The 20,273-nt window shown below is 37.4% G+C and overlaps 1 protein-coding gene across 1 annotated transcript in view; it reads right to left on the bottom strand.

Moving 5' to 3' along the window:
• Positions 1 to 20,273, bottom strand: part of SLC16A10 (solute carrier family 16 member 10) — a 131,137-nt gene that overhangs the window by 12,308 nt on the left and 98,556 nt on the right. The window contains exon 4 of the mRNA XM_044676717.1: positions 9,833 to 9,976. Within this exon, the coding sequence (XP_044532652.1) occupies positions 9,833 to 9,976 (144 nt within the window). The remainder of the gene's footprint in view (positions 1 to 9,832; positions 9,977 to 20,273) is intronic.

Raw genomic sequence — 20,273 nt, 5'->3', positions numbered from 1 at the left:
ACACAAAATATGAAACACAGACTTCAGTGATAGGTTTCTAAAAGCCAGGCACAAACTTTTGAAGTGAAACATTATCTGAGCAGGGTTTAGGTTTTTCTTAATAGAGGCAAATGAATCAATAAGCATTCCTTCCCATATAAGTGCTAACCATAATTTCATTGAATGGAGATCCAAACACATCTACTATTCCAGGTTCTAAACCTGGGCCCAATCCAGCATCCAGAAACCTGAAACCCTGCCTGAACGAATAGTGGTTCAACCCAATATACACCCCTTAAATTTCCAAGCAAACCTGCAACAAAGTTCAGAATTCCAGCCTAGGGAAGTCTGTGCTGTGCAGCCTGATCTGTGTGGGCCCAGAGTGAGGCCAGAAGTCCCATCCCAGATTTGTGGTGAAGACTTGAATCCCAGTTTGAAGTGGTTGGTAGACCAGAGCTGGGCCCTAATCCCTGGCAGGGGCAGTCCCCAGGGTGTTGGCTTGAGGGAGCCTGGCTGACCCTTGTCAAAACTCAAGGCAGAGCCCCAGGGCAGGACAGTCTACTGTGTGCCTTGGGTCTGACCTGATCAAGTCCAGAATGGAGACCAAAAGCCTAAGCCCAGGCCTGAGGCTAGAATTTGAGCCATCAGCAATCTCAAAGGGTGATTGAATCAGCAGTGGAAGTGACTCTCAGATAAAAAAAATCCTGGACATAAAAATATAAGAAATTATCAAATAAAACTGCCCAACTATTCTTGAACAAGAGAGTAAAATAGGAATTTAAAGAATCCACAGAGCACTTCTGGAAAGAAATCCTCAAATGACAACTCCCAGGAAAAAAATAGCTAAATTCAAGAGCCCCCAAGCCAAGGAGAAAATGCTACAAGCATCCAGAAAGAAACAATCAAATATCATGGAGACACAGTCAAAATTGCAAAGGACTTAGCAGCTTCCACATTAAAGGTTAGGAAGGCATGGGATATGATATTTGGGAAGGCGAAAGATCTACAAAGTTTACAACCCAGAGTCTCCTATCTAGCAAAACTGAGTATATTTTTTCAGGTGGAAAAATGATCATTCAGTAAAATAGAAGATTTCCAAGCATTCCTGATGAAAAGACCAGACCTAAATAGAAAATATGAAGTACAAATACATGACCCAAGAGAAGTCTAAAAAAAGTAAATAAGAAAAAGAAAATTTAAGGGACATAATAAAGTCAAATTGTATATATTCCTATATGGAAAGAGGATATTGATAATTCTTAAAAATTCTTATTAATGTAGAGCAGTTAGAAGCTGCATATATAGACAGAGGGTGGGAAAGTAAGCTGATTAGGATATGATATGCAAAAAAAAAGGGGGGGAAGAAAAAAAGGATTGCATTGAAAGAAAAGGGAAGGGAAAGACAGAATGAAGTAAATTATCTTACCTAAAAAAGCATGAAAAACTAATTCAGTGGAGGGAAGGATGAGGGTGGTGATGGGCAATGCTTAAACTTTATCCTCATTGTAACTGGTTGAGAGAGGAAATAACAACCATGCTCTCTGGGGTACAGAATCCTATCTTACCCTATTGAGAAGTAAGGGGAAATAAGACAAGGGAAGGGGCATAGTAATAGGAGGGAGAGGGAAGCGAGGAACTGATAAAAACAAAAACACTTGTGAGGAAGGATAGAGTGAAAGGAAAAAGAGCAGGATCAAAAGGGGAAAACAATGGAATACACAGTTGTTAATCATAACTGTGAATGTGAGTGGGATGAACTCACCCATAAATGAGAAGTGGATAGCAGAGTGAATTAAAAATCAGAATCCCACTATGTGCTGTTTATAAGAAACACATTTGAGACAGGGTGATACACAGAGTAAAGGTAAGGGGCTGGAGCAGAATTTATTGTGCACCATCTAAAGAATGTAGACCCAAATAAAAAAAAGCAAAAAGAAAGTTCGTTCTCCACCTCCTTACTCTGGTCTTTTTAACTCACCATTCCTAGGCATAGAATGCTCTCCCCTCTTCATCTGTGCCTCCTGGCTTCCTCTGAATACCAGTTAAAATCCCACATTCTATAGTATGTCTTTCCCAAACCCCTTTAATTCTAGTGTCTTCCTTTTGTTGGTTGTTTCATATCTTGTAGATAGTCTATTTATACATACTTATTTACCTACTGTTTCCACTGCCACTCCCTGAGAGTAGGGACTGCCTCTTGTCTTTCTTTGTATCCCTGAAACTTAGCATGGAAGCACACAACAGAAATTTAATATTTATTTACTCTGGGGGGAAAAATGTAAACAACTAGGTATAAATATATAAAACATAGAGTAGATAGAAGGTCACTTCTGAGGAAAAGGTACTAGACAGCTGAGAGGCCTGGAAAAAAACTGGAGAAGGTGGTGTTGGAGATGAATCAGGGCAGGAAACCAGAGAAACAAAGCCATAGAGGTGAGGAGGGAGAACAATCTAAGCAGAGAAACAAATGGTTCAAAGACATAGATATTAAAGATGGAATGTTGTATTTAAGGAACAGCAGAAAGGGCAGTGTCATTGGAGTAGAATATAAAAAGATTAGAAAAATAAAAGGGGCCAGATAGTGAGGAACTTTGACAAACAGAAGACTTTATATTTGATCCTGGGTGTTATAGGAAGCCACTGGGGTTTACTCAGTAGGGGAAGCAACTTGGGCAGAACCTTACTATTAAAAACACTTTGGCAATTGTATGGAGGTTAGAGTGGGGAGAAACCTGAAGAAAGGAGATTAGTTAGTGCAATAGTTTAAGTGAGAAGTGATGGCAATCCTAAACTGGGTTTGTGGTTGGGTGAGTGGAGAATTGAGAATATATGACAGAAATGTTGTGAAGATAAATGCCAGATTTGGCACTTTATTGGATATATGGTTTGAACAAGAGTGAGGATTCAAGGATGACACCAAAGCTGTGCATCTGAATGTCTGGGAGGATGATGGTGCCATCTAGAATAATATGTAAGTTTGGGAATTGAGAAGGCTTGAGGGGAAAAAAATGAGGTCTATTTTGGACATGAAGAGTTTGTTATCCCTCCAGAAAATTCTAGTCAAGATGTCCTAAAGGACTATGGTTCAGAAAAGAGACAAGTTATATAGATTCAGGAAATACATGGAGAGAGATATTTGAACCTATGGGAGCTGATGAGATTGCCAAGTAAGATAATACAGAAGGAAAAAAAGAAGGCCTGGAAAGAGTCTTCTAGTGCATACAGTGGTTATGACATGGACAACAATCCAGGAAAGAATACCAAGAAGTAGCAGTCAGACATGTAGAATCAGCAGAAAACAGTGTTGAAAAAAACCTAAATTAGAAGATGTTTAGTAATGTCAAATGCTATAGAGAATTCAAATAGGATGAGAATTGAGAAATGACCATAAGATCATTTGTAACTTTGGAGAGTACAGTTTCAGTCAAATGATAAGATTGCAAACTAGGTTATTGAGAGTTTAGAAGAAAGTGAGAGAAAGTAGAAACATTGAGAGTAGATAGGTTTCTCAGGATGAAAACAGAGATATGGAATAATAGAATCTAGTGAGGGTTTTAAAGCCAGCTCTTCCACTACTATTGCCTCCAGAACTGACTTCAAGAGAACTAAAAAAGCTTGAGTAGAAAGAGAGGTTTTACTGACTTAATATGTTGAGTGTCAGTATGAGACAATAGGGAGTTGGGGAGTGGATAATGGTGCCAGAGACAATACACTTGAAAGAGAAGGAAAACGAGAGGAGACTTGGGCATCAAGCCCACTGGAGAGACTGGGAACAACACCAAAACAGTAAGAATCTGATTGGTTTTGATAAAGAAGCAGTGATTACTTCTATCCCCTGCATGTTCTTACATGCAACTTCACTGTTACTCCTTCAGCTTTCCCATGCCCTATTTACAGAAGAGAAGATAGAACAGGCCATAAGCATTGAAAAGTATAGGCAAAATGGTATGGGACTTTTTATTAAAATCTTTTAGAAACTTTTAGAGTTTTAGAATTTTTTTAGAATTCTCTTTAGAAAGGGAAACTTTAAAAGGAATTTCATTATTATATATAGAGGGCTGATAAAGGAAGCCTTTTCAAATGTATGAAGTTAGAAGGATGGGGCCATCCCTAGGACTTTTGATAACATCTTCCTTTGGAAGATATGGATTTGTTAATTAACAACACCTCATTGAGAGGAATGAGGACGTCTGAATCTGGGTACCTATGGACCTATATACATACATACATACACACACACATATATGTATATGTATCTATATCTATCTATCTATCTATATATATTTATATATTTATATATATAGATATATAGATATATATCTATCTATATCTATATCTATATCTATATCTATATATATCTATATATATATATGTATATATATATATATATATAGAGAGAGAGAGAGAGAGAGAGAGAGTTGCATTAGTGCTAAGAGTAGACCTGAGTCTCAAATTTGTTTCCTTTTTGTCTTGGTATCCCAAGCATAAATAGAAAGGTATTTATTAAGGGTATACTATGTACCAGGCACTATTCTAAGTATTAGATATATATGCAAGCAAGTAAGATATTTCTTGACCTCAAAGAGCTTACATTCTAAGAATACATCACATAAAAGGGAGCTAGAAGATAGGGAGGATACATGTGGCAGCGTGGTTTGGAGAAGTCCAGGAAGTGAGATGGAGCCTTGGTTCCCAGCGAGATCAATCAAGCAATAAACATTTATTAAGCACCTACAATGTGCTAAGTCCTAAGGATACAAAGAAAGGCTAAAGAGAATCCCTGCTCTCAAAGAGCTTATAATCTAATGAGGGAGACAACATGCAAACAAATATGTACACATCAAGTTATATACAGGATAAATAGGAAATAATTTTTAAAAGGAATGCACCAGAATTAATAGGGATTGAGGAAGGCTTCTTCTAGAAACTCAGACTTTGTTGGGACCTGAAGGTTGCCAAGGTCAGCAGCTGGAGTAGAGGAGGAAGAGCATTCCAGGCATGTGAGACAGCTAGAGAGAATGCCAGGAATCAAAAAAGAGAATTTTTTTTGTGTGTGAAATAGCCAGGTGACCAGGGTAACTAAATTGAAGAGAGCATAGCAGAAAGCAAGGTATAAGAAGATTGGAAAGGTAGAAAGGGGTTAGATTATGGACTGTGAATGCTAAACAGCATTTAATATATGATGCCGGAGGTAATGCAATTGTTGTTTGTCCTGTTTCTGAAGAGGACCAATGATATCACAGGATTGATGTCTTGACATGTACATGAACTGGATTTAAGTTAGGCATCCTCCTAACTCACCGATGGGTTTGTGACCTTTAATCTGGTTTAACCCATCTGCTGAGAGGCTTTATCAAGGTGTAGTCACTATAAAAGCAATGATTCCTTGGAGCCACAGATGAGCATTGAATATCAGGTGGATACCAAAGGTGGATTAATAGCCCTGAGAAGAACTTGGCAAGCTCTCATACCAAAAGAGCTAGTCTTCTTTGAACATCCATACAGGTATCCTGGAGGTAATAGCAAGCTGCTGGAATTTATTAATTGGAGGAGGGGAGTGACATGAATGGACCTGTACTATAGGAAAATCAGTTTAGGTGATGAATGGAAGATTCATCTGGAGTAGGGAGAGACTTGAGACAAGCAGACCCACCATAAGGTGTGAAATAATGACAGTCTACACTAGAGTGGTAGCAGCATCAGAGGAAAGAAGGAGAAGAAGGTAGAGTGAGTATTCAAGAGATGTTGTAAAGGTGAAACTGATAATTGGCAATGGATGAGATATGGAGCATGAGAGACGGTGAGGAATCCAGGATAACTCCTAGGTTGTGTGCCTGAGAAATTGGGATGGTGGTAGGGAAGGTAGGAGGATAGGACACTTTAGAGAGAAAGAAGGTGAATTTAAGATGTCTGCTGGATATCCTGTTCAAGAATTCTGAAAGCAGTTGGAGATGGAGATCACAGATCAACAGAGAGATTAGGGAGATAAGAATCATTAACATTGAGGTGATAATTAAATCCAGGGTTGCTGGAGAGATCACAAAGTGAAGTAGTATAGAGAAGAGAAGAGAGCCCAGGACAGAACCCTGAGGGACATCCCTCAGGAATTTAGAGAATTTGATCTGGAGGAAGATCCAGAAAAGGAAACAGAGAAGGAGTGGTCAAATAGAAAGAAGAGAGTAGAGTCCTAAAGCCTAAAAAGAAGAGTATCAAGGAAGAGAGAGTAATCAGAAGTGTCAGAGGCTACGAAGAAGTCAATGAGAATGAAGACTGAGAAACAAACTGATGGATTTGGCAACTAAGGGATCACTGGTACCTTTGGAGAAAACAGTTTTAATAGAATGATGAGGTTGCAAATCTGGTCTCAGATACTTCCTAGCTGGGTGGCCCTGGGCAAGTCACTTAATTCTGATTGCTTAGTCCTTGCTGCTGGCTTAGAATTGATTCTAAGACAGATGGCAAGGGTTTTAAAAAAAGAAAGAAAGAATGAATGATAAGCCAGGTCATAAAGATTTAAGAAGAGAGCAAGAGGAGAAAAAGTGGAGGCACCTACTAGTGTAGATGACCTTTTCAAGGAGCTTAACTACAAATCATCAGGATGATATATACATATATGAAATAGGATGATAATTAATGGGAATAAAAGGGTCAATGAGGGTTTTTTCAAGATGGGGATGTGAGGGTATGTTTGTAGGCAGTTGGAAAAGTTCATCTATCAGTTTCCAAGTGGTCATAGGGAAAGGAGTCCAAGGTTCTGGGGGTGAAGAGGTAAGAGTGTTATCTGAAGGCTCTAAAACTGAAATACAATAAAGTTGCATATGCTCATGATCTTGGATAGAGGCTATTAACTATGTAGCCTCAGGAGAGAATGGAGCCATATGGCTTAGTTTCCTGATTAGAAAGTGCACATCCTGGGCAATACCTCCAGCTCCTGGAGAATTCCCAGCATATGGTTCCTAGATAGAAGAAAGGGGAGTGTCTGGATAGTGCAGGCTTCTTGGAGAGAATAAGATCAGGCATGCCACCTTGGAGTTAGAAGATTACCAAGGGACAGAGTCAGTATATGAAGGAAAAAAATCCTGCAATTTGCCCTTCAAATTTTCTATGAGTTATTTACACGATCTTTCCCTAAATCCTAAGAGTAATAAGACTAGATGCCAAAAAAAAATTCACCAAAGTGACATGTGGAGGAGAAAATGGAATATAATCTGTTTAAGCCTAGAGTGTGGAACTATGTGCCATGAATTTAAAATGAAAATAAGACTATAATAAAAATAATAATTATTAATATTAATATAATTAACAGTTATTAATACAATTTAATATACATAGCCAGGTAGGTAGCATAGTGGATAGAGTGGATGGACCTGGAGTTGGGATGATCTGAATTCAAATCTGGCCCCAGATACTACTAGCTCTTTTCCTCATCTGTAAAATGGATTGTTATGAGAATCAAATGAGATGATAATTAAAATAATATTTAGCACAGTTCCTGTCACATAGCAAGTACTATGTAAATGTTAGCTATTATTTTTATTAAAAATAAGAAAGAAAAATATGAAAGATAAATACAAATTGATGTAAAATGAGATCAGTAGAAAAAACAACAACATAAAAAGTGATAGTTTTAGTGTGTAAATACACAGAAACAATGACAAAAGGAAGGAAACAAGTCCACACAATTAAGTTTGGAAAGGAACACAAAGCAAAGTCTTTTTTTGTTTGTTTTAATTTTATCAAATACATATTTGGTTTTTTTTTCTCCTTTTTTTTCTGGTCCAGACCTAACATTTCATTAGTGACTTGCCCAAGATTATACAATATCTGTAAGAGTTTGTTTAATGAAAATGTCAGTGTGGAGATTTTAGTTACCTCTAGATTCACTAGGATCTTCATTATCCAAGGATCATACTGCTTAGTTCTATGGATGTTAGCTCCAAAAGCAGAAAAAAAAGGCCCCATATATTTTTATATGAATATCAAAATACTTATGGCAATCCTTTTTCTTAAGCTAAGAACTAGAAGCAAAATAGATGCCTACTGATGGAGGAATGACTAAATAAATCGTGGTACATTATTGCTTGTTGCCTTGCCTACCTGAATGTAATGGACTTACTACAAATTACAATACAATAAATATGACTAGAGAGAAACATAGGAAAACAGACCAAAATAATCAAACTTAATAATGCATAATTTACAAAGGGCAATCTTAGCTCCAAAAGAACTGAGAAAATATATCTCCCTCCCTTCTTAGCATAGTGGAAGATTATATTTATGGAATATTGCATATACTATCAGATATAGTTGCAGTGTTGTTTAGTGTTAGCAAAACGCTTTCCCCTCCCTTTTATAATTCTTTTTAACAAAGGATTGCTCCCTTGGGATGGTAGAGAAGACACATATTTAGAGTGAAGGTGATATAAAAAATGGTAATAATGTGTCATCAATATTGTGTAAAATATGTTGTTTAAAAAAGCCAGGGTTTTGGTAATTGGAAAAAATAAAATTTAATTTAAAAAAGCCAAAGTATACAAATTAGTTACAAAGACATTTTAACCCCCTCAGAATGTCTACACCTCTAAGCAAGGGAGGAGGCGAGGCTCTCCACAAATATAGAATGCATGCACTGCTGCAGATGGCCAGTAGAGGTCTCCCTTGATATTCAAAGATGTGACTTGTTTCAAGGCTTGCTATCACCTTTGGTTAAAGGGCTAATCTATGGTTAATGGACAATACATATGCCAATAATGATAGCGCTTTAAGGTTTACAAGTGATTATAGTATCTTTTGAACTTCATATAACAATAAAATCTGGAAGTCAGGGAAAAACTGAATTCAAATGCTAACTCAGAAACGTGGATAAATCACCGAATCTTTGTTGGCCTCAGTTTCCTTATCTGCAAAGTGGATAAAATAAAAGTGCCTCTCAGAACTGTTCTGAGGATCAAACAAGAGAACGTTACGTAAGAGTCATTAGAGCCCCACAGGAGTGCTATGATTATCATACGAGTCAGTCATCTAGGAAAACCCACCTAGAGAGCAAAGTCACTTGTCCGCTGTTACACAAGTGATAAAACCCTCCTTTCTGTCTCTGTGGGAACATAGAGATTTTTGTGATTCAAGAACAAAATGAAAGATCAATTAAACAAACGTGTATGTAACTACTATGTGCAAGGTCCTGTGCTTTCAAGGGGAAACTCCCAAAGCTGAATTAATTCAAGTGAACTTCCCTGGAACAAACACCAGTAGTGGCCAAGAACTGTCGATTTACTCGTTAAGAGATCTCAACTGACAGATAACATGACTGGAGGCAGCTCACAAGATCACATGGAAATATCACAAGGCCAGTAGATAGAGAGCCAGGCCTAGAAATAGGAGGTCCCGGGTTCAAATTTTACCTCAGACACTTCCTAGGTGTGTGATCCTGAGCAAGTCATTTAACTCCAATTGTCTAGCCCTTATAGCTCTTCTGCTTTGGAACTGATACTCAGTATTGGTTCTAAGACTGAAGGTAAGGGTTTAAAAAAAAAAAAAGGCACAGGAACAAACTACACTTCCCTGAAAAATCAACAAGCAAAGAAAGCATTTTATTTCTGAGGTATTCTGAGCTGGGAGAAAAGGAGAACACATTGTTTGGTCTCAAATTTCTTGGCTGATTTGCCTGTGGGGGTGAAAAAAACTATGTATGTTTTACAAAGAAATTATGCTTCTGTATGCTACTTCCCATTTTTATAAAACTTTAAGATTTCAAAATAACATCTTCATTGTGATAGAAAAACAAAATGACATTTTATTAAATATTAACCAATGTGAATAATTTTGTTATTAGAGTAATAGAAAAATAAGATACCTGTAAGTAAACCTTTTTAACACCAGGCACAAAGTCTGCAATTCTGCCAAAGAGCAATCGTCCAACTCCTGAAGTGATCCCAATGGACATTAGGACGATTTCTTTTTTTGGTTGTTCGGCAAATCTCTCTTTTACATGATTCATCTGTAGGTTTAAAAAAAAAAACACAATTAGTATATTCAGGAAAGCCTCCCTGGTTTTAGCATTGTACATGTTATTGGTTTATATAGTATGTTCAAGTTCCCTCAATTCCAATTATTTCTGGGTGGCACACTGGATAGAAGGCAGGGCCTGGAGTTATGAGAACCCAAGTTCAAATCTGGCCCCAGACATTTACTAGCTTTTTTTGCGTCAATTTTCTTAACCTCAATTTTCCTCAGTTTCCCCCTCTGTAAAATGGGAATAATAATAGCACCTACCTCCCAGGGTTATTTTATCAAATGAGATTATAATTGTCAGGTGCTTAGCATAGTGCCTGGCACATAAGAAGTACTATATAAATGTTAACTTATTATTCTGTTAGTTTTTCAATAAGCACACATGTGAAAAATGACTTATATGATATCAAAAACTGAAAAAAAAATAGGCAGGCTCATGAATTCTCTCCCCAAAAGTGACTCAGAAGACCTCAGAATTGGAAGGAACCTCAGCAGCCACTCTAAGGTATAGGGGAATAAGAATCTCTTTTATATCATACCTAATAATTGGTCCCTCATGGTTCGCTTAAAAGCCCTCAGAGAGGCTGAATGTGTAGGCCCAAATCTATCATCTCTGCTACTAACATAGCTGGGGTTGGGGGATCTCAAGTTCAAAAGTTTTGAGCTATATTGATCTCAGTCAATCATGTGTCTTGCACTAGGTCCACAGAATGAATACAGTGGGCTCCTAGGGCCACCAGGTTACCTAAGAAAGGACAAATTGTTCCAGGTTAGAATCTGAGCAGATCAAAGCTTACATGCTAATTATTAGTGGGATATGAATAGCCACTGCACTTCCAACAAGGAAAAGGAAAAGAAAAAGAAGGAACTCATTGTCTCCTCTGGCAGCCCATTCCATTTTAGGACAAATCTAATTCAATACAAGAATGTAAGTGCCTGCTATATGCAAATACACTATGTTAGGCTCTAGAGACACAAGGGCAAAAATGAACTAGTTCCTAACCGAAGGTAGCCTAAATTCTACTAGAGAAAATTATTTGGAAGTTTTCCCTCATGTCGTGTCTAAAACTACTCCAACCATTACTCAGAGTTCTTTCTATTAGAGCCACACAGAACAAGCCTATACCTTCTTTCAAGATAACTCTTCAAATACTTGAAGACAATTATCATGCACCTCATTAAGTCTTCTCTTCTCTCTAAGCCAGGGGTCGGCAAAGTATGGCTTTGGAGCCATATCTGGCTCCACCTCCCTACCGGCCAGTCCGGTCAGAGCCCCAGGATGTGCCCCAGGGGGCCCTTCAGCCCCCACCCCATATTCCAGCACCTTCCACCTCCATCCTCCTCCTTCCGCAGGCTTTTATGGCTCTCCGGACCAAAAAGGGTGCCAACCCATTGCTCTAAGCTAATTATCAATCAGCAAATATTATTAAACACCTACTAGGTATTAGGCACTGTGCTAAACCCTAAGGTTACAAAAAGAGACCTCAAGGAGCTTATCCAAATCATTGTTGGAAAAAATATGTCCTAATTGAATGTTGCAAAATTACAAAGATCAAGTTTGGCCCCAAAGGAGATCTATGAAAAGAAACTCCCTTCAATCATTCTGTAAGGGCCGGGCAGGGTTTTAAGGGTTTTTCTTTTCCTTTTTTAAAAATATTCTCTATTATATGAGATGGTTCTCTAGGAAGGGTAAAGGGACAACTATGGGGGGGGGAGGGAATCAATAAAAAATTAACAAAGGTAGCTAGGTGGCTCAATGGGTAGAGAGCCAGGCCTAGAGATAGGAGGTCTTGGATTTAACTCCAGGCTTCAGACTCTTCCTACCTGTGTGACCCTCAGCAAGTCACTTAACCTCAATTGCCTAGCCCTAACCACTCTTCTGCCTTGAAACCTATACTTAGTATTGATTTCAAGAAATAAGGTAGAGGTTTATAAACAAACAAGCAAATAAATAAATAAATGAAAGTGAAAGAAGTCTTGAACACCTCCACCTTCTCTTTTATTCCCATTCCCTTCCATCCTAAGAAGTGGTACCTAACCATCTCTGAGCCTCTACTTTTCCCCAATATAGTTACTAATGATAAGAATGATAAACTCATTTCCCAGGACCTCAAAGAAACCTTGTTCTGTTGCAATACAGTCTTAGGGGCTTGGGCCTCCTCTAGGAAGGACTAAAAGACCCATGTAGCCCAAAAAGAACAATTAACAAGGTTCTTCTAAGGTAGAAAGCGCACCTCTCCCTAAATCTTCCTACCTGTGGGATTACTGATTTAATTTGTACTATTTTACATCTTTGGAATCCATTATTGGGAAGAATTAGAAAAATATCTTTCTGGTTGCTTGGATAAGGAAAAATATTGTCCTTCATGGAATTAGAAATACATGATATAAGCCTTTCATTGACCTTGAAGTGTTACACAAATGTGAATTATTACTGTATTTCACTGGGCATTTTTCAAAGCAATCCAACTACTAAACTTCTTGACAAAAAAGGAAACCACTTAGCAAACCTTTTATATAACATGGGTTTCTAAAACTTAATACCCTATTGAGTAGTTTCATCTGACACAGCCAAAAACCTCTGGAAATCATTCTCAGTCTTGATTATGTCTGGAAGGGTTGAATTAAGTCAAAGTGTGATCTGGTATACTTTTTATCATGTCCATTGGCATCAAGACTTTAGCTGTCTCCTATCTTGTAGTTAAGTTCAGTCCCTTCAGTCCAAAGAATATTTAAATTATGTTAAAAGAACAATTATATTGTGTGAAAAAGATTTCATTGTTTGTCTCTGTGTTCTCTAAAGCTATGGAAAGATCATTCTTGGTTGATAATTGCCAACAAGAAAGCACCCACCAGGCTCCTGGTCATAGTAATGAATAATATAATATTTGAAATTTACATAGCGCTCTATGGATTTAGGAAGTACTTATATACATACATACATATATATGTATATGTATATACATATATATATATGTGAATTTATCCTCACAATAGCCCCTAAATTCAAGGATTATCTTACCCATTATATAGATAAGCCATGAGAAGTTAAATGTCTTGCCCCAAAGTCATAAAACTAATAAGTAAAAAAGGAAAACATCTCTATTTCCTGCCAAATTATTACCATAATGCATTTGTTTCAGGATAACAATGTGATCAGGGCTGGTCTCTGATGAAAAAACTGGTCATCATTTCTTAACTTACTGTCTATCTGAAACTATTTTCTATAACACTGACAGTGGTGCAGTAGGATGTTGTGGAAATAATGTTGGCCATGGAAATAGAACTGGGTGTGAATCTTAGCACTGTTACATACTAACTGCTCCTGAGCTCCAGTTTTCTCATCTATAATGTGGGTATAGTAATATTTAGACTATCTATTACCAGAATTGTGTTTTATAAACCCCAACACAATATATAAATGTGATATATCATTATTATTTCACTACCTCTCAAATATTCTAGCAACAAAAACTAAACATATTCTTGCTTTCTGGTCCTAAACACACTTCTAAAATCATTAAAGTATCATGAGATTATCAAGAAATAGTTGTTTCACACAATTAGACTCACTTGTTTTACCACACCAAGCCTTTGGTCTCAAACTCTGGCTGTCCATAGAACATATTTTCCCTCTGGCCCAGTGACCTACACGATTAAGAATGCTGTTTCCATATGGTAGTAGAAGGAATGCAGGATGCTAGCTCTTCTGGATCCCGTAAAATTCTGGGTCCTGGAATTCTTCACCTCTCTGTAATTATCTTTCTGTCCCTTCAGGCAATACATCTAAAACCAAACATTTGTAAAGCTTATCCCTTTCTTCTACGCTCCATATTTACATTTCTAGCTACCCACCAAAATCACCACTTGGTTTAACTGCTATATTTAAATCACCTTTGACTTCTTCCTGTCAGTCATCTCCTTCTCCACATCCAATCAGTCACTCTGTACACATACTGCCATAATCTCTTCTCTCTCTCTCTCTCTCTCTCTCTCTCTCTCTCTCTCCTTTTTTCTATCTCTCTATGTTCTTCTTCTCTCTTTCTCTCTCCTTTCCTAATTCACCCAGGCTAAAAATGCAGCAGCTACTCATGGACTCAATCCTAATACTGACTTGCACAGAAGCTTTATCCAACTCCATTTTTCTGACCTGGACTGCATCACTACTCTAGAAAACTTGGGAACCTTCCTAAGGGTTCATCATATATGTGCCAAACTTTTGCCTGACCAGAATTCAAGGCATATACTAGCCATCCATCCAGCCTCAAATCTCTCTTACATTTCTTTCCATTCCCACTGCTGGTGGTAGAGGCAGTATTTTTCCATTCATACTGCCACCACTCCAAGTCTTTAACAATCTTTTCCTAAACGATTGTATAATAAATAAATATAAAGACCAGGCATTATGTTCCTTCCCATGTTCAATTTATGATTCATAATGCCACTGGGATCAATATTCCTAAAATAAACATTTTGACAAAATTCAAAGAACACACAAAATGACTAGAGCAATATAATTAAATTGACCATGGAGAGACAAAAAACTCTAGCAAATGTTAGTATCAGACTGTCAAGAGTTGTATTAATTAGAATTTTGTACCCTGGATTTCATTCCCCAGAAGTCCTTCAGTATTTCCCAGAATTCCTTTTAATCTCTCCACCACGTTACATTGCGGTGGTCACGTATTGTTTATAAGCTCTGTAACTCTTCCCTCTCGCTCTCTTCTCTCAATGGGGCTGGGTTAGCAACTTTTACTCTTGCTTTTTATGTTAGTTATTATTAATAAATCTTCTAAAATATAATACTTAGAATATTGGATATTAATTTTAAAACTCACAGAGTTAAAGAGAATGTCATCCTCCTGTCTGTTAACAAGCCAATCTACTATTTTGGGAGGAATATAAATAAATAAGTAAATAAAAATATCATTTTTATCACGGTAATCCCTTCCTCAAAATAATGGATTACTCTTTTCTGCCTGCAGAATAAAGTCCAAATTCCTAAACTAACTATTCCTATCCTCCTGTGTTTTCACTAGTCTCCAGCCAAACTGATTTACTCACTGACCCTTAAACATGTTTGCGCTTTTTAGCCTCTATGGTTTTGCTCATACTCTCCCTTACAATCTAGTTTTCTAAACCATAACCACTCTTTCAGACCCAGCTACTACCTCCCCTACATTTTCCCTGACTACTTTCCTCTTCAAGTGATCTCTCACACTAATTTCTGTTATATGTTTGGCAATTAGTCACTTAATGACATGATATCCTTCTATCCTGGCAATTGTAACTTATATTGTTACTTAAATTGTGCTGGTATATTTTTCTACAACTAAATCATAAGTTTCTTGAGGGCAGGAATTATTTAACTGATTTTTCTTTCTTCTGTCTTATTATTTATATTAACCACCATCCTGAAGTTATCTAAAGGTGTTAAATAATGAACATCCAGTTTACTTTCTAATCTAGAACTGGGTTCTCCCTATAGATAGCCTTTTCTCACCCCTTTTTCCAATTCTGCTTTATGTTTTGTCTTCTTAAAATTAAAGCTCCTTAAGAAAAAAGGATACTTTTATTTGATCATATTTGTATCTCCATGACTTGGCAGTTAATAAATGCTCTAAGAAATTATAATTGTCCACTAGTAACATAGGGCCATACAGGCCATACAAAGGGCAATGCCTTTAGCTTGTTAATAGGACAGAAAGGCAAGTTAGGAGTTAATCAGCAAAATATCTGACCTAATGAGCAACTTGATGAATAAGAAAGAGAAAATATTATCTGGACAAAATCATGCCTAGATGATTGTAAAAGCACAGAATTAGAGATAGAACCAACCTCAGTGATTCATTTAGTTCCTCATTTTGCAGATAAGGAAACTGAAGCCTTAAAAGACTAAGTGGCTTGTCCAAAGGTCACATGGTAAGTAAAAGAGTAGGATTGGAATCAGCATTTTCTGTGCTTTTTTCTACTTCAACACAACATGGGAGACTGAAGACTAGCAGCAACAGCAGCAGGTATAGGTTGGATAAAATTTCTGGTGGTACAGAATACACTAGTTAGTGAAATTGGTTAGAGATAAGAAGGATCAGTGGAAGTGGAAAGGGGGAGGATAAGTTTTTTATATCAGTGTGTTGATGTGTCATGGTTTGTATTACCAAGAGGGGCAAGTCAGTGGTTCAGTGGATAGTAAGCCAGGCCTGGAGATGAGAGGTCATGGATTCAAATCTGACCTCAGATACTTCCTAGCTATAGGACTCTGAACAAATCTCTTAACCCCAATTGCCTAGCCCTCACCATTCTTCTGCCTGGGAGCCTATTTTTAGTTTTTATTCTAAAACAGAAGTTATTAAGGGTTTTAAAAAAAAGATGTCCAATAAATCGGTTTATTTAAAATATTTCTTAAATAATTCTTGTGCAAAATATATTTAAGTTAAAATCCTGGACAAAAGATCTGTGGCAGCTGCCACTATTGGTACCCAGATACCCAGAACTATTGTCACTGAACAAATGAGATTTAGTTACCATTTCAGAGAATATGGGTCCCAAACAAGTCCTAAATACCTAAAGCAGGTCATGTGGGATATAATTTTATGTCCTCAGAGAATTTATTGGGAATTTGAATCCTAACTCCATTCAGTATGTTAATCTACCTCTGGGAGTACTCACAGTATGTATTCTCTTAAGTTTTTAATAGGCATTCTTCATTGTTGGCAGTGGACTGAATTGCTATTCATTCCTTTGATGTGACTAGGAATACCTGCCAAATTGCTATTTGAAAAATAATTATCCCTATTAGTGGTTGATTTTTCACCTGCTCTCTTTCATAAACTTTAGAAAGTATCTTCCAGTAGTGATCCAATTTTACAGGCAAATTCCTACCTTAAGAAAACATGATGGATTGTCAAACAAATTATATTTAAACAGAAACCCATTGTCGCCCTCAACGAGAAATATAGACTTGTTTGTTTAAATGAAATGCTTCAGTGTACTAGGCATCTGGAAACCGTTTTTAGTTTGGATTTTGTTTTTTCCCTGTGTGAATTAAAAAATCTGTGGGACATGAGAATCTTTAGAATGCAGAACTCTGGGACTCTGGACAAGAAGATGAGAAATAGCTGAAAGTATGGCACCAGGAAAGTCAAATGCTATCTCATCTCTCAATATTCTAATACCCGTCAAAAACAAGCACAAAAACTGAACAGAGAAAAGCCTATTAACACATCCAATTCAGTAAACATTTAAGTACCTTCCACATGCAAATCTACTCATCGTAACTATTCATTTAATAAATCTGTAAAACAACAAATAGTTTAAAACATTCTCACTATAGAACACTCACCAGCCTATACAGTCAGTCAATCAGTAAGTATTTAAGTACCTACTTTGTGCCAGCTAAGTGTTGGGAACAGGAAGAAAAATAAAAGGCAAACACCTAGGAACAAAAAGGCTATATACAAGATAAACAGAGAGAAGGCACAGAATTAGAGAGCTGGAAAAGGCTTCCTGTAGAAGGTGGGATTTTAAATGGGTCTTGATGAAAGCCAGGGAAGCCAAGGAGTGGAGATGAGTAGAGAGAACATTTTAGGAATGAGGGACAGCCAGAGAAAATGCTCAGAACTGAGAGATGACTCAAGTGAAGAAAAAAGGAGACTGGTGTCATTGGACTCTCTGCAGAGAGATGTTGCAAAGGTGAAATCAAAAGTGCAGCCAAGGATGATACTAGGTTGTGAGCCTGAGGGACTGTGAGGATGGGACTGTCTTCAAGAGTAATAGGGAAGGGACAGCTAGGCGGCTCAGTGGATTGAAAGCCAGTTTACAGACTGTAGATCCTAGATTCAAATTTGACCTCAGACATGTCCTAGCTGTGTGACCCTGGGCAAGTCACCTGACCCCCATTGCCTAGCCCTTACCACTCTTTTGCCTTAGATCCAATAGTTACTATTGACTTTTAAGACATAAAGTAAGCCTAGTGCAAATATCAATAATATAGAAATAGGTCTTGATCAATGACACATGTAAAACCCAGTAGAATTGCACATCAGCTACAGAAGGGAGTGGGGAGAGAGAGGGAAAGAATATGAATCTAGTAACTAGTAACCATGGGAAAATATTCTAAATTAGTTAATTAAATAAAGTTTTCCCAAAAAGGAAAAAAAAAGACATAAGGTAAGGATCTTAAAAAAAAAAAAAACAGAAGAGTAACAGGGGGTGTAGATGTCTATGGGACATCCAATTTGAAATGTCCAATAAGCAGTTGGAGGTGTGGTTCTGGAGGTCATACGGGCCATGTTGCATAGAGTTGTGTATTCTGGCACTGTTGGGTAAAATGGATTTTAACTATGTTTTTATATAGTAGGTCTATCTGTTACTGTACATTTATTATAATAATCACAATAATAACAACAATAGCAGCTAACACTTATATAGAGCTTATTATGTGCCAGGCATTTTGCTAAGTACTTTACAATTCATTATTTTATTTGATCCTCACAACAAAGCTGAGATATATGTAATATTCATTATCCCCTTTGTACGGATGAGGAAATTGAGGCAGAAGATTAAAGCTATTTGCCCAGGATCACACTGCTAGCAAGAGTCTAAGGCCAGCTTTGAACTCGGGTTTTCTTGAGTTCCAGGCTCAGGGCTCAATCTACTAAGCTAAGCTGCCCCATCTCTCATATGAAAAACTGTCAGCACTTAATGGTAGGACACCTAAGATAGTACTGGGCATCTTTGGATGGTTGCTCAATCAGTGTTGATTGACAAAAATAGTAAAAGCTGAAGACTAGGAAATCTTTGATAGCTCATGTTGCTGAAACCAAATCTCATTAAGCAACACCTTCATATTATAGGATGTTCTAATTACTATTTTTTCTAGGTTATTCCATGAACTTATATAACTTCAAACAAACTGTTTCCCTCTATTCTTACAGCTATTCATAATATAAGGAAAATATAAGTTAGCTCTGGATTTTTCTCTTTATCTCATATACTATTTGCCAATGTCTTTGCACAGTGGATAAAAAAATTATAATAAATCCCAAAACATGCCTTAAACTCTGTTAAGAACTATGAAGAGGGGGCAGCTGGGTAGCTCGGTGGAGTGAGAGTCAGGCCTAGAGACAGGAGGTCCTAGGTTCAAACTCGACCTCAGCCACTTCCCAGCTGTGTGACCCTGGGCAAGTCACTTGACCCCCATTGCCCACCCTTACCAATCTTCCATCTATAAGACAATACACCGAAGTACAAGGGTTTAAAAAAAAAAAAGAACTATGAAGAATACAAGAAAGTTCCTGCATTCAAATCAATTATACTCTAGTTAAGAGGACAAAACTAACGTATATGAAACAACTAAAGAATGACTAAGTGCTTAACTATGTGCCGTCAACTTTAAAAGCGTAATATTCTACAGATTTCAGAGACATAAACCTTCAGAGTGAGCAAGAAGTGGCATAATAGAGTTAGTTGCCAATTATTCTAAGGAATTGCAAGACAGGAATAGGTCCCTTCTATTGTAAATGATCAAAGAGTACACCCTTCTTTAAAAGAGAAAAGACACATGTTGCTTCTCAACCTTTTGGCTAAGATCAATAAAACAGGTATAAATCAATCCACACTTATTAAGCACATCTACTTTGCACCAAGCACTGTGCCAAGTACTGGGGCTACAAATAAGGGCAAAAAATAGTCCCTGCCTTCAAGGAGTTCACAATCTAATGGAAGAAGGCAACACATAAAAAGAAGCAGGTAGGGGTAGAAGGAAGATACTCAGTGAGGGGGCATGATGAAGTCCTGCATCAGAGTGGGAAAGAATGAGAAGTCCTGGGATTTCTCCTTTAATAGAAATGGAAAGAGCTCTCCAATGTATACCAAACGACCCTCTCCAATAAGCAGTAAGATGGTCCCCAAGAGTACAAGGGAAGTGTCAGATTAAGAGCCAATATGAGCTAGTAGAAAGATGAGTGATGTGAAAACGATCCTGGAAATTCACCAGTCTCTAAGATAAGAAGAGACTACTTACTGAGTGATCACAAAATATATTCAACAGTTTCCTTGAAGTATAATCAAGATAAACCAATTTAATTTCCTTCTGTGATAGGATATCCTACAGAGATTGAGTAGAATACCAGAGAAGTATTCTACTTTTTTCATTAAGTCTTCTGATCATGTCTTACTTCTATTCTCTCTGATAAGGTCAAAAAATCATAGTCTTAGCTCTGAAGAACCCAATCCGAACAGAGTGAGGTTACAGAGTGGTTGCCTCCTAGAATCAGAACTGA

This window comes from Gracilinanus agilis, chromosome 4, assembly GCF_016433145.1.
Source record: "Gracilinanus agilis isolate LMUSP501 chromosome 4, AgileGrace, whole genome shotgun sequence".
In the NCBI taxonomy this organism is placed as follows: Eukaryota; Metazoa; Chordata; class Mammalia; order Didelphimorphia; family Didelphidae; genus Gracilinanus; species Gracilinanus agilis.
Note: the sequence above shows the minus strand (reverse complement) of the source record. Positions and strands in the feature narration are given on the sequence as shown.